We start from the raw sequence: 15,584 nt of genomic DNA, 5'->3' as shown, positions 1-15,584 counted from the left end.
CACTTGAAGTGAAGTGCGAAGTTGCCATCTTGTCAAGTCCCCCCTGAAAAATCGATCGTTAAATCTCTTCGATCAATCCAAGCTTAGTAAAGAACAGTTATGATGCTGAAAGGCAGGACCACACCAACTAATTCAAGCAGGAGTGTGCTGTTGGCAGTAACTGAACAACGTACAAATATCGTTTCCGAAAAAGTTTTGTGACCATCGGTAGATTTATTGCTGGGCAACGTTTCGTTTTTGACACAAAAATGTCGTCAGGCCAAGTGACTAGGTTCCGAGGTTGGTGGAGATCTAAGGCGGAAGGAGAACCAATCAGCTAAGTCAAGCTAAATCTCTGTTGGGTGTCGGCCGAGGGATTTTAGTGTGTTAGACTGGTTGAAGACGTGTTGGGTCGGTGGGGAAACCTACATGTGTTTGGGTCTTGCCTAGGGTGTAGTTCTTCTGGTTCGGTTCATTTGAACTTCGTTTGAACCTTCTGTCAGTCTGTGTGAGTGAGATAGTGCTGAGATAGTTGTGTAAGAGGAATTCTGTGACCTTTGGTCGGTTGGGGTTTTCACCCCCACCCTCCGGTTTTTTCTAATGATCCTAAGTGGATAGACAACCACACCGTCATGTGTCATCTCGGCTTATCTAAGACCGCTTTCCATACGCTCGCCAGTTCCGCACTCTCGATTGTATTCACGTTGTGATGCTTAATTTCCCCCGCCTCGGCTATCAGCCGCTGTGTTGTGAATCCCAGTCTCCGTCTTAAAACTTTCACATTGTCGTGTCTAAGGCATGTACCGCCATCGCTGAGGCTTTGACCAGCGTTTGGTATTCTTCTGCATTCCTTGGTAGTTTGCTAATCCTTCTTTTATGATCACAAATTCTGGTGTGCGATTCCCTGGCAGTTTGTCCTATATAAACCTTAGCGCAATCGTTGCAGCTAATTTTATACACACAGTTCCTAGTCCTTTCAACCGGCAGGGGATCTTTCAATCGCACCAAAACTGAGCGTAGCGTTTTTCCCTTCTGAAAACCAAATCGAATGTTAGCTAAGTTCAACAATCTTCGAATAACCTCCGATATTCTTATATGGAATGAGTGCTGTGCCCATCGATTCCATCGATTCCTAATACCGAGGGAAATTGTCAAGCAACAATTAAGGATAAATTATTGGCAGAAGACTTGGGATTTTTGTGGAGATTTCGTCGTGTAAGTGAAGCCAATCAATGCTGAAAAGCCGAGAAGTACCGTACAGCTGTTTCATTGCGAATCATCAGCAGTGCGCATCTCACCAAACTTCGAAGAGTCTCGAACCCGCGACCTCCCGGCTAGTAGTTTGAAAATTTAACCGTTCGGCCACGAGTGGCTGGTCAGCAGTGTGATTAACTCCCACTCAGACAGGATATAGCGCCGCTCATCCTTCATCACGGGATCCACATCACGCAGTCACATGTGTTGACTGGCTCATCGGGTGAAGTTTATTCTCCCACTGAGCTACTTATGAATTGTTAGTAGTGTGAGGAGATTTGGGATTTTTGTGGAGATTTCGTCCTGTAGGCGAAGCCAATCTATGCTGATTGGCCGAGAAGCACTGTACAGTTGTTCTTCTGCCCGGCCCGCTTGCTCCAACTTTCAAACTTTCAGTCATCATTTAGAGTTAAATTCGTAACCACAACACTTGAACGTTTGTTGAGCTATGGAACAAGGACGCCTTTGAACTTTGAAAGTCATCATACAGTAGTGGTTATTACATATTTACCCATGCACATTGCGGCGTTAAATTAGTGGGAAATCTCAGTAATGTTCTGCTCGAACCAGGTACGGTTCAAGGTGCTGGTCGGGATGGAATAACGTCACGATCTAGCATACAAGAGGGTATCTTGTAGTTAAGATCAGAGTAAAAAAAGGCCCTCATATTGAGTAACTAGAGGATACTGAAGACGTATTGTGGTCTTACTTTTCGGTCTCTACAGCCTGAAACGTAGGCTTGAGAGGTAGGGTAGCGGACCACTTAGTTTGGTGTATCACAGTTTTACAAAAGTATAGAAAGTGGTCAATCGCGACGGCTTTGTATGAATTGCCACAACTACATCAGATATGTCTCTGTGGCCTCGCTACTAAAAATGGAAACTTAACAGCTATTGATAGCGGCTGATTTGAGTCTTGCGCTTCAGATCAAAATCAGCTGGAATTAGTAACCTTTTACTAGACTGTCGATTGCACGATAAACCACTGAGATTTCCAACAAGTTTCATCTTCTGGGATTTATCGGATAAAATTCATTTCGCGTGTAATGCCATGAAACGGGCGAAATCCATGCAGCCACTGACTCAGTGACCTTTCAGATTTTACTTCACAAATTATTTGGTTTATCGGCATCTACCCATTCCATGATGTCTCCACGAAGTTTGGCTGTAACCTATCGTTTTTTCTAATCTACCACAGTTGTTAAACTATTCCCTGATATTATTCTTTTATTAAAGCATACCTGCAGATCTTGTCTCCCACTAAAATTCGATCAAGTACTCGGGCGTCACAGTTTATCATATATTTTTTTAAAACAAACATGATGTTTATGCTCGTACTCCTAAAACCACGTCCATTTCCCCGAGATAGACCACTAGATGTGCTACTGATGAAAGGAAGAAGACCTTCGCTGCGAAGTGACTTCTTAGAAACTGCCAACTGACCGGTTACAGACCATTGGACAGGGAAGCAAATCTCTCATTTGCATCTTATTTACAAAAACTGGACATCTATCGTCTTCTGAACGCGTCTTCTTGAACGTTCCTAGATATTTACTGACCTCAATCATTCATTGCTCAAATCCAAGCAAATGTTACAAAGCGACTACACGAATTCCGCAGCAGATCTCTTCTTTTCAAGAGACGCAAAGCGAAATTCCAAGAACATGCTTCCCCTTAAGTAGTATCAACGTTGCACTGATAGCCACAAGAACATGATTTCATCATTCACATTTCCCACGATTGTATTTACACCGCTCTGAAACATGTCGGGGTACTGATAGCTCTGGTGCGTTACTTGATTGTCATTAGCTATCATCAGATTTGTTCGTCAGATTTGACATATCGTAGGAAGTGACAGCCTCAAGGTGCAGTTGGACGGACTTCCAAGCTGGGCATCCGACCACCGAGCACACTAATTTTGGCCCAATCTATCAATCATTGAGGACGAAGAAACTCCAAAATCAAGATTAAACAAGAAAGGACGAGTGGAAAGTGACTTGAGATAATGGAGAAGAACCGAGAAAACCGAGCCAAAAGCTGAGCATGGATCAGAAACAGAGGGTCAAAAAATGCAAGCAAATGAAGAAGGAACCATTGAGTCTAACATGACATTGTGATAATTCCCCCATTCATTTGCTTACTCCGCCTATGTACTTTTGATCTTCAGTTGTTTTGCTTATTCGTAGCTGCCACTCACCTTGCCGCAGAGGCCGTCCTTTCCGACATTTGTGTATTGACATGTGTGTTTGTGTGGGAATGTGCGCTACTGACCTACCTACCCATGTGCGTTCACGTCCCGTGTGCTTAGCCTGCCTTGACTTGTTTTCTCATGGGCTCCGCGTGATCGCACGTCCAATGAGAATCACGAGACCGTCGTCGGAAGGAACGACCGCAGCCCACGCTGCAGAGCCATCATTCCGCTCCCCGCTGTTTGGTGTGCGGACGTTGACAGTGCACTGTGCCGGTCAGTGACAGACCTGTGAAATTTGTAATGTACTGCTCATAAGTTTGCTGAAAATCCGTCGTCAGTCCACGACCGGTTTCGCCCTTTCTGAGGCTCATCAGGTAGGCGCAGTCCCCGAGTTTCCGTCAACCTTATGTGCACGAAATTAGCGAATATACACTCATTTGCAAACTAATTTGGTTCTTCGAAAGACTCACCTGGAACCCAGCTGAATATCTCGTTTGCGATGTTCTCAGGCAGCACATTCATTTGCCTGAGAACACCACAAACGAGTGATTCAGCTGGGTTCCAGGTGATTCTCTCGAAAGACCAAATTAGTTTGCAAATGAGTGTACATCCTAATTTACGTTCATATTTCCGAGCTGGCGTCCCGAGGAATCTGTTCAGTCGTTGCGTCGCAAGTCCACGGTTTCCTGTTGTCCGGTCCTGAGAGCCGCGGATGCAAAATTAAAATTATCTTCGGGAGATGACTTTACTGCGTTGGTTCAAGCAGTTTCCTATGTGATCTAATCTTCAGCCAAACCATGACACCCGGTCACATGCGTTCACGCTTCTTGGAAAAACCTACAGATCTTCAGCGAACAGCAGAAAAGGTTAGAACTCACAGCACCAAATGTGATCAATTAAGCAAATCCTTGGGCACCAGCTCTCGGACGGGCGCGTCAGTAAACAAAAAGAACCAGGAAAACTAAGTCTAGTTTGCCCAGGTCATTACCTATTTTTATGATGATACGGCTCGTGTGGCCAGCTTGAAATGGAGGAACGTTACAGGCTTCAATAATTCGCTAAGTGGCTGGAACCTACAGTACCCTCGTTGATACAAAATACGCGGGAGGATTACTGCTACTAACTGCTACTAACCTCCATGTTACATATGAGCGGGAAGTGAACTTCATCAAGCCTATAAGAAATATGTTTGTTTATCCAACTCAAGGACCACCGACATAAGTGAGGTCGCTTCTGTTTTAAATCGCTATTAGACGATTTTCTGTGTCCAAACGTGAGTGTAGGCTGTCTAGTCCGTCCACTTATCTTGTGATCTTCGGGTAGTTACGCAGCTGCGGCGCTTGCACCTGCATGGACAGGGTAGGCAGGTCCCAATGCTTAACACATTCCAAAGTACCTAGTCCAGATGCTGTAAAGAGAACCGTGTGCTCAAAGGTCAAATCGCAATCCTGCATCGTCAATCCCGGAATTCCGGATTGACCCGGTGAACTAATTTCGAATCTTATTGAGCAGAGCGAAATCCTAGTTTGTAGCGGTTAGCAAAGCGCTGCTGATCAAATCAAACCGGTTCAGACGATGTGCACAAATTAGTTGAAGCAAACGATTTAGATTTCCTGACCTTGATTAGGTGGCTTGCAGAAACCACTCAATCAGTATTTATTCAACAGTGTTTCTACTCTTAAAGGAAACTACCCACAAGGTTGCTGAAAACTCTTCGACAGCCCACGACCGGTTTCGCCCTTCTTGGGGCCCATCAGATAGGCGCAGTCCCCAAGTTTCCGCAACTAGTTATTTGTACAACTCTTATGCTTTATTTTTGAAGTTTTGCGGGACAGGTAGTTTGTTCATAGTCACACCACTCTCGTTTGAACGGTCCTTTTCCTGCTGAGGCCTAATTGCTCCGGTGAGTTAACACCAGAGGAAATCACTGGACTCGAGTTTCGCTCTTATTAGAGCTCATCAGCAGTGCATATCCAATGGCTGTGCCGGGATTTGAACCCCGGACATCTGACGTGTGAGGCGATCGTGTAACCAAAAGCCCACCAACGCATGTTGGATGCATCCGAACTTTCACGTCTGAACAGGCAAGGGTGTTCACACTTGAGCAATGCGATTGGTGTGTCCGACTCATCGGACAACAACTGTGCGTATACTTTATCTCCACGACTGTCAGTTCTAATAAGATGGATGTCATGATACTATGTGACTTGAAATGGCAACGATTGGGTGTGAACAAGACTGAAAAATTTTGACCTGGCAGATTCGCAGTTGATCTTCAATCAGGTGCGTTTAACCAGTAAACGAATAACGATGCTGCCAACTGTTGTTAGCCCGGGCTGATTTACTGGTCGCAGACCTATTTTCCGTCGCTGTTACGCAAAATCTTCAGTGCACTGCTGGGCATCGACGAGATGCCTGCATACCAATTACCGAGATGAGTGAAAAACCAACAACGAATAAGTATATACACGTATAGATCGCTGTTGAAGTATATCGACAGTATAGTATAGTATATCGACGGTGAATACATTGATCTCTTTGATGTGTAGTGTAGGCACCTTGGTTACTAGTAATATGATGTCTTCTGTTGGTGTGAAACGTTTACTATATGAAACGGAAAACTCTTGTGTCAGGTAAACGAAACCCTGTCGCAGGTTTGTTGATAAAAGATTACCGCGAGTAGGAAGGCCGATTCTATGTACAGGGAGATCTTACTTCGCGTCATGTGTCGTTGACTTCCCAAGGGCGCCAGTACGTTGACTGGTTCACACTTTTAGAATGAACCGAGCAACCAGACACGTCAAAAACTGTTTGGATATCTGTTGCTGATCGCGACCATTTGCTCTGAGCATTCATATTGAGCATTTGCAAGGGCTTGCGTTTGTTAAGGGAAAGTCGTGGTTCGAAAGAAGTGCGGTCAGAGGAGGATACCACATTTTCGGACTGCACTTGTTTGATCCAATCGATCATCCGATCCAAAAGGCACACATCTGAGATCTGTAATGGATCCGAGGATAGACTTTGTGATGCACATATTCCTAAGAATGAGGCTTCACTCCCAAAGGCATACAAAACAAAGTTTCAACTGCAATTTCGCTTCGCACGTGAATCCAATTTATGCCGAAAAGCCGGGGAGTGAAGATCAAAACTATCTGGCTCAAACAAGACGAAACCTGAAGGAAACGGAGATGGACTTTTGGCGAATAGGCTTTTTCAAATCAGGTCTAAGACCATAATACTATGGCTACTTTATGGGCTTTTTCTGAAGGTGTATAATTAATCAGTTGGGACTCCAACGTTGGAGCATATCTGTAGTTTTTTCACGCTACATGCAGGGCAACTGGAAAAGTCACTGTTATCCCCACAGTAAATAGAAATTAATGCAAGCACAGCATTATGGCTGGGATAGAAAAGTGGTTCATGGATTTGTTCTTTCTAGGAAAGTACAATTATGTAGCCTCAGCTGTCTGTTTTCCTCCGTAGAGGCTTATTCATGTGCCTACAGAAGCAGCTGCTGTGCAAAGTGGGGCTTATGTCACAGACAAGAAACAGATAACATCTTAATATCCTTACGAAGCAAACAAAGTACAAAGCGTCTCCGCTCTTGTCGGTTTACTTTGTTAGGTAAAACAGTATTCCTATCCTCATTTACCTGAAACATTTTCTACACCAGGTTTTCCATCTGATATTTTATTGCCAGTCATGGGCCTCAAGGCCACTAGGCGGAAACGCATCATGTCGGTATTTGGGACTAGCAGAGAAATTCATCAGAATGAGTTTGGACCATGTAACACGGTGGTCTTGACTGCATTCCACGCATTTAACTGCGCCGAATTCCTCGTCATCACCAACGACAGCAGTACATCGGTAGCGATGCCACGCACCCATGAGGAAGAATGCAACAGCCGGGAGTGGAAACGAAGGGGAACGCTGGGAATTTACTCGTAACGGTTCTATGTATCTACGGAAACTTTTCTAGAACAATAGACGTACATCTTAGAGCAGTAACCAGATTAACACACTTGAGTGTCTTATCGAAGTGGAACGCGCTAAGTGGAATTGACCCAACGTCATTCGCTTCATGTCCGCCCACCATACAATGACAGACAAACTTCAGCTAGACAGTCCGATCCAGTGCCACCGGGATCAGTCATGTGGGGTGTCTAGCTGCGTGGAATGTGAATCATGCGGATCCGAACCAGGAAGACGCAAAAACCTCGTAGCACTCAGTTTGACAGAAGCCATCTTCATTGCGCGCTGCCAAGTTTTAGTTTGTCTCCGGTTGGTCCTTCGCCCACAAAAGTTCTGGGTTGAAAACAATGCTTTCCTTAGTAGGTGGTAGGTGGGCATGTGTAGCACTCCTCAACCGGATCAGTTTCACTTGCTGCTCTGGTGGTTCTGACTGAGAAGCTGACTGAACTGCTTGCTTACGCAACACTTCATGGCGAACGCGCTCCGCCCAGCTAACGCTTACTGGACGCTAAGCCACCGATGATCAAATGTTTGAAATCGTCTACTGTCCCTGGATCGGCAGGACCAAGTTGAAAAAAAAGTGTAAGAATGTGTACGGAGGCCAGCCGTCCCTAATAACCGAACACCACATCATTTGGACGGATGTGTCACGTGCAAGACACGGGTCAAACGAAGGCATGCCCTGATTGGTCATAATGCCAGCCAATCAAAGTCCAGCACCTTTGACTCGACGCTTCTCGCCCCCTTACGGAGATCCTGGCACGACCTTGTGGAACCCTCTGTGACTACCCTATAAATACAGTTGTAATAATTTTCCTTTGTCTCCATAAAGGGCTATGTAGAGCTACCGTGCCTTTTGATATACCATAGTGGGCGGAGCAGGAAGCCAAGGGGCCGATACAGAGTTACACGATGGTCCACCAAGTCACAACAGAATGCCACCAGTGTTTCTTTGCGCATATGATCCTTTAGCTTCGGTGGAATTCGTTTCTCAAGTGACGCGCGTTCTCAAATGTTGTCGGCACCTTCTATCACCACAAACTTACAGCTTCTGCAGCCACTCAGATAGACAAAGTGAAGTGCGACAAACACAGGTTCCCCAAATTTAAGCTTTAAGAGCACAGAGAGGGACTCAAATTCATAAAGCCACTTTTTGCCCACTGTGCAGACCAATCGCCGTGAGATATCGAAGCAATGATCTCCTAGTTAGTCCGTTTCTAATAACCAACCTTCTGTCAGTTGTAATGTCGATGCCGTTAGCTCGGATCCCTTGAAATGATGAGACTGAACAGGAATAAAGAGGGAGCACAGTCTTGCCGGACCCCAACAGTTGTAGGGACAGCTCGCTGTAGATTCTGCCTCCTATCTGAAAAGGATCCTGCTCGTTGCCCTCTGATTCGCCCCTCACATTCTGAAGTTTGGCTCCGTAGTATTGGTGAATTCGGTTGCAGCATAACGATGGAACATCTGTGGTTGTACTGATCGCTTTTGAGATGAGAGGTATGAGATTGATTGCTTGTGGTTGTCTGCAACGCGTTCTGGTTCCCAAACAAACTATTCAGCGTAGAACTCGATCATCTTTGAGTAAGGCTTACGGAAACTCATCCAGCTGAGCAACCGGATATCACTTCAGAATGGAAAACACATTGATAACTCATCATACCACAGCTGGAGTGGAGCGAGTCGAGTGAAGGATATGAAGCTGGTGGCCAAGTAGTTTGGTAATGAAAATATCTCGTCACCAATATTTTTCGATATTTTGAGATGGTACCTTTAATAAGTAAATTAAATAAAACTATCCTGGATTCCGTTTTGAAAATTAGTCAGAGCCGCTACTGTGCATCTCCTGACGTACGAGTCTCCTTCATTTTTTGGCTGTCTGGTTTCACTACTCCACCATATCCTCACAAACTTCACTTGAGTTCGTGTCTGAAGGGCCAGTCAACCGAATTTGGCCGCGATCCAGAATGGAAACTGTGGCTCTCACTAAGAACTGACAGCTAACTTTCTGAGGTCGAATGGTGAGTGTCTGTGTTCTCAAAAACACCATATACCAACTTTACATTAAATGTTACGACGGTTACCTCCTTCCAGTTACGGCTAGTGAATTCTGTAGAAGACGCCATCAAAGCATCACACAGCAAGCCTTTCTATTCTGTTTGATTCGTTGCACAGAAAGCTTCTGACTGCTATGTGGTAAATTTGCTTCTTGGATTCACCCGATCAGTTCATTGAAAATCTGAATAGGGCATAATACGATTGCCACTGGTAGTTACTGGTAAGCCGAACAGTTTGGCTCCGTGGATGTTCAGTAGCAGCCTGGTAGCTCAGCGTTTCCCGGTAAACCTAAACTCAATATGGATGAGGACCGATTGGTGATTGCTGAGCAGTTTCAAAGGACGTTCTCAAGGATGCCATATTCATCACACATCTGTTCTAAACTAAGCATTCCAGCCAACCGCTCCTCAGATCAACTGAGGAGTTCTACTCCCGCACTGGAAACTCCGACGATCAGGACTATTTTTGCAAACTTATGGTGATAAGAGGGTCACGAGTTCTCAGTAAATCTTCTCCTCATGGAATCAGGAGAACAGTTGGTTGGTTTGTAAGCGGAAACTATGGAGAAAGAGCGATTATTCTTCCGGCCGACAAGGAAGTTTCAGCTAGGGAGCCGGGAGATGTACTGACACCAGTGCGACCGCCTACAACTGCTGTAGAATCAAACGAATTTCGCACCCGATGGCGTCCATACAGCGAAGGCACCGCAGACTCAATTACTGTACTCGGATCTTCTGTTCAGTTTTCAGAAACGTAGAAAACGGCCATCGATAGAGCTTCAAGTGTGCGAAAGACTAGCTTACTGGCCACCTAGACCAGGATCTCGAGAATTGGAGGTCGCGGTAAAAATGAAGAAACGGAGTTCGGTTTCTGAAAGTGAACCGACAGATGTAAGCGGTAGTGTGCGATCGCTCACCTACATGGATGTCCAGTCGCCGGACTTACAGACGTGTTCTACGAAAAAGTGGTGATCACATCGGGTTCGAGTGGAGGTATGAGTCTATAATGAAAAAAAGTGTAACGCGCCAACTACACAGGATTTCGCCTATCCGTCCTGTTTATGCAGCTACCTGTCCGATGTCGGCCTACGGTGACTGGTGTGGCATAGGGGTACTTCTGGTTGTGTAATTCTCGGTCGTATGTGGGCCCGACCTTAGACAGCAACACATTTAGAGTCCTCAACTCTTTGATTCAAAACCACAAACACAAGATAGCGATTGTTGGCGCAAGACTGTCGCAATAGTCTAACTTTTAAGGGACATGCTTACACCCTTGTTCCAACCGCCAACCCGAAGGGTCAGGAGATTAAGTTTGTCAGACTTCTATGCAATACAGTCCAGTGGGTGCACCACTATACAGTTCAATCTTTTTGCGAGTAGAATGCATGGAAAATAAAACGCAGCTGTGCATCAGATGTCAGAAATCTAATCTTCACTTACTTTTTGGATCCCCAATACAACGCGGACACGGTTAAGCTCTTGCCGTTCCATTTGACGACGTTGTTGTTCAACAATGGCTTTGGTCACTCCCTATCAGGTGGCAAAGAGGGAATCGTTGGATTACAAATAATGTCGCCCACTTAAAGCTTATTCTAATTCAAGTTCAACAGCAGTGCCGCGTGGAAACTACGTCAAGTCAAGCCAAACTGATAATTTCATCATAATCCCCTAGAGGTGAATTGCCAGCTGTCATGATTTTGGCAGACATCAGAGAACATTTAGAGTCAAAGGCATAGAATTACAGTAAAACATGCGTATGAAGAGGGTACTGTAAAGAGTTTGTGCTAACTATTTAGGGGAGTAAATGTAGGGTAGTAGCTTTGCAGTACGTATTAGTTCTGGTGAAGCTGGTCGGATCTTGGATTCGAGGTCATCATAGCCTTCGGAAAGACATAATTCAACGGGCGGTATTCGCCGGATAGGATTTTCAGCTGAGCGGCAGGCAAACGACAATACTTGACAGTCCGTTGCATTTGGAAATCATTTTGGATGTGCTTTCTTGCTGCCAGCTGCAATGTTTTGGAAGGAGCTGCAGAAACAAACTTTCAGGCACTTCGATACACTCGAAATAATGGACCCGGTGACGAATCAGTTAACCGAATTCTCAAAGTTACTTTAAATATGGGAGAGAGACTCTGTGGCGCATTAAGGGCAGCCGATAGGTATGTCATCCGCATACATGCATTTACATATGGTAGTAGCAGGAAGTCAGTGTTTCAAAAGGAAGGATGGAACGTAAGATTGCACCTAGGTTCTCGTTTGCCTTATCCTTGATAGCCACTTGACAGTTGTTGACAGCAAGGGTAGACCTAAAGTAATGAGTAGCGTTAAGAGGTATGAGGTGAAAGCAATTTTCTTAAGATTGAACACCTGTTGTGATCCCGTCAGTGACAAGCATCACTTCGAATGCCCTTAACTTCTAATCTACAGAAGAGACTTTTGCATAGATGGACACCTTTTACTTCCTGATCTTTATTATTCTTGGAGAAACTTCTGGCAATCGCTATTCTACACATGATGCAAGCGGAACAATGAGCGAAGGACGGGAACCTAACTAGTGACTTGCTCCGGAACCTCGTGATGTAGTATAGTTTGGGTTTAGTTTACAGTCTGTCTCCTGAACAATCAGATCTCAGGACACGTTAATCCGTCAGTGTAGATGAAAGCTTACTCCACTCCGTACCAGCTCCTCAACGCGTCACCTTGTTGTCATGGTTAGGATTCCAGGGTTTAAATGCAAATAAGTCTAAGCTACTGTGACTGGCTATTCTGCACCCTCTTCCAGTGCCATGGTTCTAGTCGGCTACAAGCTCTCACGTCCTGGATGTGTGAAGTTTAACGAAAGCGACAGTGTTCGGCAAGCTTGAGTTCGTGCATTATAGCTGCTCATCAGTTGCCTGACCCAGCTCAGATAGTCTGCCTGTAGCAATGCTGATATGCACCTTGGGTCGCATGAGTCACCTGCTCCGGCGCACCGCCCTCCCGACGGACAGGAGGGTTAAGTTGCTGTGCTTCGCCCACCTGCATGCTTGAGGTGGGGGCAACAACGGTTGCCCCCCGTGTGAAGCTGCGTGCACCATGTGAAACCGCGTGCGGTGCACATCGTTGAAGAAACGTAACGTGCGGCTGGATGTCAGGATTACTACACTGACAACTCGGACCTTGTAGATGCATGTGCAATGCGTTGCCAAGGCTCTTTACTGTGTGCGGGCAAACATATGAAACAAACGGTTCTTGTGGCATGCGTGTGCACGAGCAACTATGAAGCTCTTAGTACTTGATCTGCATGTGCCTGACCCTGGGTGGAGTGACGATTGACGGGTTTTGTAGATGTGTGTGTAGAAAAGCACAGAATAGCAGTCTATTTCAGTTGGTGTTTGCACGTCAGCAAATTTTCTGCGTTCACTGCTCTCAGGAAAACTTATAATTAGGTTACTCATTTTGAGTTGGATTCGTAGCATCTGTTTGTAGACAATGCTTCAAAACTTATCAACCAACTTATTGAAAAGAGTAGACAGTGCGCAATAGGCCTTTCTGGTACGCAGTACGTCCGGATCATCTCTGAACTGAATTTTGAAGACAGAAAACGCTCTATCTTTGAGTTGTTTGTGAGATATTAGGGCTCGTGAATTTGCCATAACTGCCTGAATCTTCCTCTGATTTGAACAAGTCTGAACAGCATATGGACAAACGTTAGTTTTTTCGCCATCTTGTCTTTAGGTCAGTACACATCTAATGGTCCAGCCAAAAGGTTGGTCACGTTACATAATTGATGCCGGTCATGTGGTCAAACCGGATGAGTCGTTCCAGTCGTTTATGGATTGCCCAATAAGTTATCAGTATCGACTCAATATCGATCCAGTGGCGTGGCTCAACTACAGCCGTAGCAGTCGCAGGAGGTTTGCGAAAAACCGTACTGCGCTGTCATGTGACACAAATCGACTGATCCAGTCGCTCAGTGGCCCTCTAGACTGTCTCACAACATCCAATTACATGCGAATTCGGGTGCGCTGACAATCAATCATCTGTCTTCACCTTTTCTAGTTTGGTAACTTAGCTTCTTATCTCGTTATTTACTCCTACTTTAACGATTAGATATGTACTGAGCTGATTCCGAAAGGCCTAATGTTCGTCATTGTTCTTTTGGAAAGTACTTATGCTTCAAGCTAAGCTGTGAAGCTTACGCCAATGAATATCGATCCATTTGCAAACACCGGAGAGGCGTTTGAAAATGAATCTGTATGAGGTAGTTGACGCGAAGTACCAAATGGTACAACAGAGCTTTACTGAGCCGCAGGGATCTACCAGTTGCCTGCTCATGCTCGTCTGCAGCACTCAGTCTATAAATATGGATCACACTGAGCCAGTGCATAGGTTTCCCCAAAACTATAAGAATCACTGACATTTGTGTGATATTTTCAGGTGGTGAGAACAGCGCCCGATTCGAAAGCATGAAGAAATACCAGATTTGCGGAAAATTTCGGAAACTGTGGGTTTCCTTCTTACTTCTATGGTCAGGGCCTGGTTTCAGGAAGGTATCGTAATATATTCCTGGAAAAGAATCACACTGAGCTGCTCCAGAAAACAGATGATTCCGTTTTAAAATGTGTAGTAACCGTGATTCATCATCAAAACGACAATTGCACGGTTCCTGGCGATTTTCTGTTTCTATACAGGGAAGTCTGTTGTTATGTCTGTCTGGGTCGTCCATCTGTTATATCTGACTGCTGCCCCCGCTTCAGTTCCTAATGCCGGGAAAAGACTCACCGACAAGAGACACAACAACTTTATCGCGAGCAAGCGAGCGCGTGCGAGTGGAAAATTACAACGTCCCCAAGCTAGTTTATTGAGGGGCACTATCAGACCTTGATCTAATGCTAACTTGCGCTGTCAGGGTTATCTGATCGGTGTCTAGTGGAGTTGTGGGTCCCGGTAGATTCCGACATTCTGTGGCTTCTTTCAAAAATCTGACCTTCCTGATTGCTATATTTTGTCAGTTTCTCTTGTGTTTATAATCGTTTTTATACCTTACAGTACTTCGAAAATGTTATCGCAAACGCTCGTTGCAAGCAAAGACAGAGTTTTGTTCATGAAGTCCAATCCCATCAAGGATTTCCATGGTTGTTAACTTAGCTTCACCGTACAGTTTGTTTCATGGCGATATCGCTTCTTCAGTTTCCGTGGTAGTTGGACGATTGCGGAGGAGTATGGTGTTGGGATGTTCTTGCAAAGTGCCCGTGACTGAAATTTATGTAGGACCAGTGGCTATGATGTATGTTAGAATAGGTTAAATTTTATGCAGGATCCGTTATCGTCGTTTGTACAAACACGCGTTTGTCATCAATAGGGATAAATCTCACGTCTGGGTTTTCAACCTGCTTTTCCCCGTCTGAATTGCTGCTGATATTTGCCTAGTACGTTTGAGCTTTTGACGACAAACGTCAGAAATGAATAGGAGATCGAGTCTTTGGTAGCTCATCATAATCAGATTTGGTTGCCGTGCCCACCGCAACATCTGGTGTTCATCTAGTTCATGGGGGCGAGATGGACCAAGTGGTTAGAGCGTGAATTTACTGACCAGGAGGTCCGTGGTTCAAAGCCGACCTCTTCCTCTCGACTTCCCCTCTCTAGGCTTAAGCGACGTGGCAATACCTAGCCCTCGTGCTTCCTTTTGGTGGCATGAAAGCTAGGCACCGAAAGGGTGCTACAGCTGAACGATTTCGATTTTTTTCATCTGGTTCCTGCATATCCAACCTTGGTGAGTTCCAGACGTCGTACACAGAAATGCACTTATTTGTGACGTTCCTCCGAGAAAGGGGTTTTTCGGGGTAACGTCAAGTATTCGGTAAACAAGGATTACCAGATTTCGTGGAGGTTGCCTCTCGATAAGACTCTAGGTAAGCATGGTCCAAACAAAATTTGCGGGGATCACCAGCACGGACAAAATACTCAAACTCGTTCAGTGCAGGTCTTTTCCACAAGATGGAATGAGAATGGCTGCAGCCAGTCGACTGAAAATTCATGTTTTCCTTTTTAGTCATGTTCCGGGTTGGATGGTTGGATGGAGGAAGCCTGTACAGAAACTGAATACAGACATCAATCATACAATAAATTGTCCCACATTAAGTTACT

General features: G+C 45.1%; 1 protein-coding gene across 1 annotated transcript in view; it reads right to left on the bottom strand.

Annotated features, from left to right (window-relative positions):
• Positions 1 to 3,458, bottom strand: part of T265_06672 (hypothetical protein) — a gene marked incomplete at both ends in the record, with an annotated part of 43,030 nt that extends 39,572 nt beyond the window's left edge. Inside the window, one exon of the mRNA XM_009171997.1 lies at positions 3,430 to 3,458. Within this exon, the coding sequence (XP_009170261.1) occupies positions 3,430 to 3,458 (29 nt within the window). The remainder of the gene's footprint in view (positions 1 to 3,429) is intronic.
• Positions 3,459 to 15,584: the final 12,126 nt, after the last annotated feature.

This window comes from Opisthorchis viverrini (genome assembly GCF_000715545.1).
Source record: "Opisthorchis viverrini unplaced genomic scaffold opera_v5_141, whole genome shotgun sequence".
NCBI classification, from domain to species: Eukaryota; Metazoa; Platyhelminthes; class Trematoda; order Opisthorchiida; family Opisthorchiidae; genus Opisthorchis; species Opisthorchis viverrini.
Note: the sequence above shows the minus strand (reverse complement) of the source record. Positions and strands in the feature narration are given on the sequence as shown.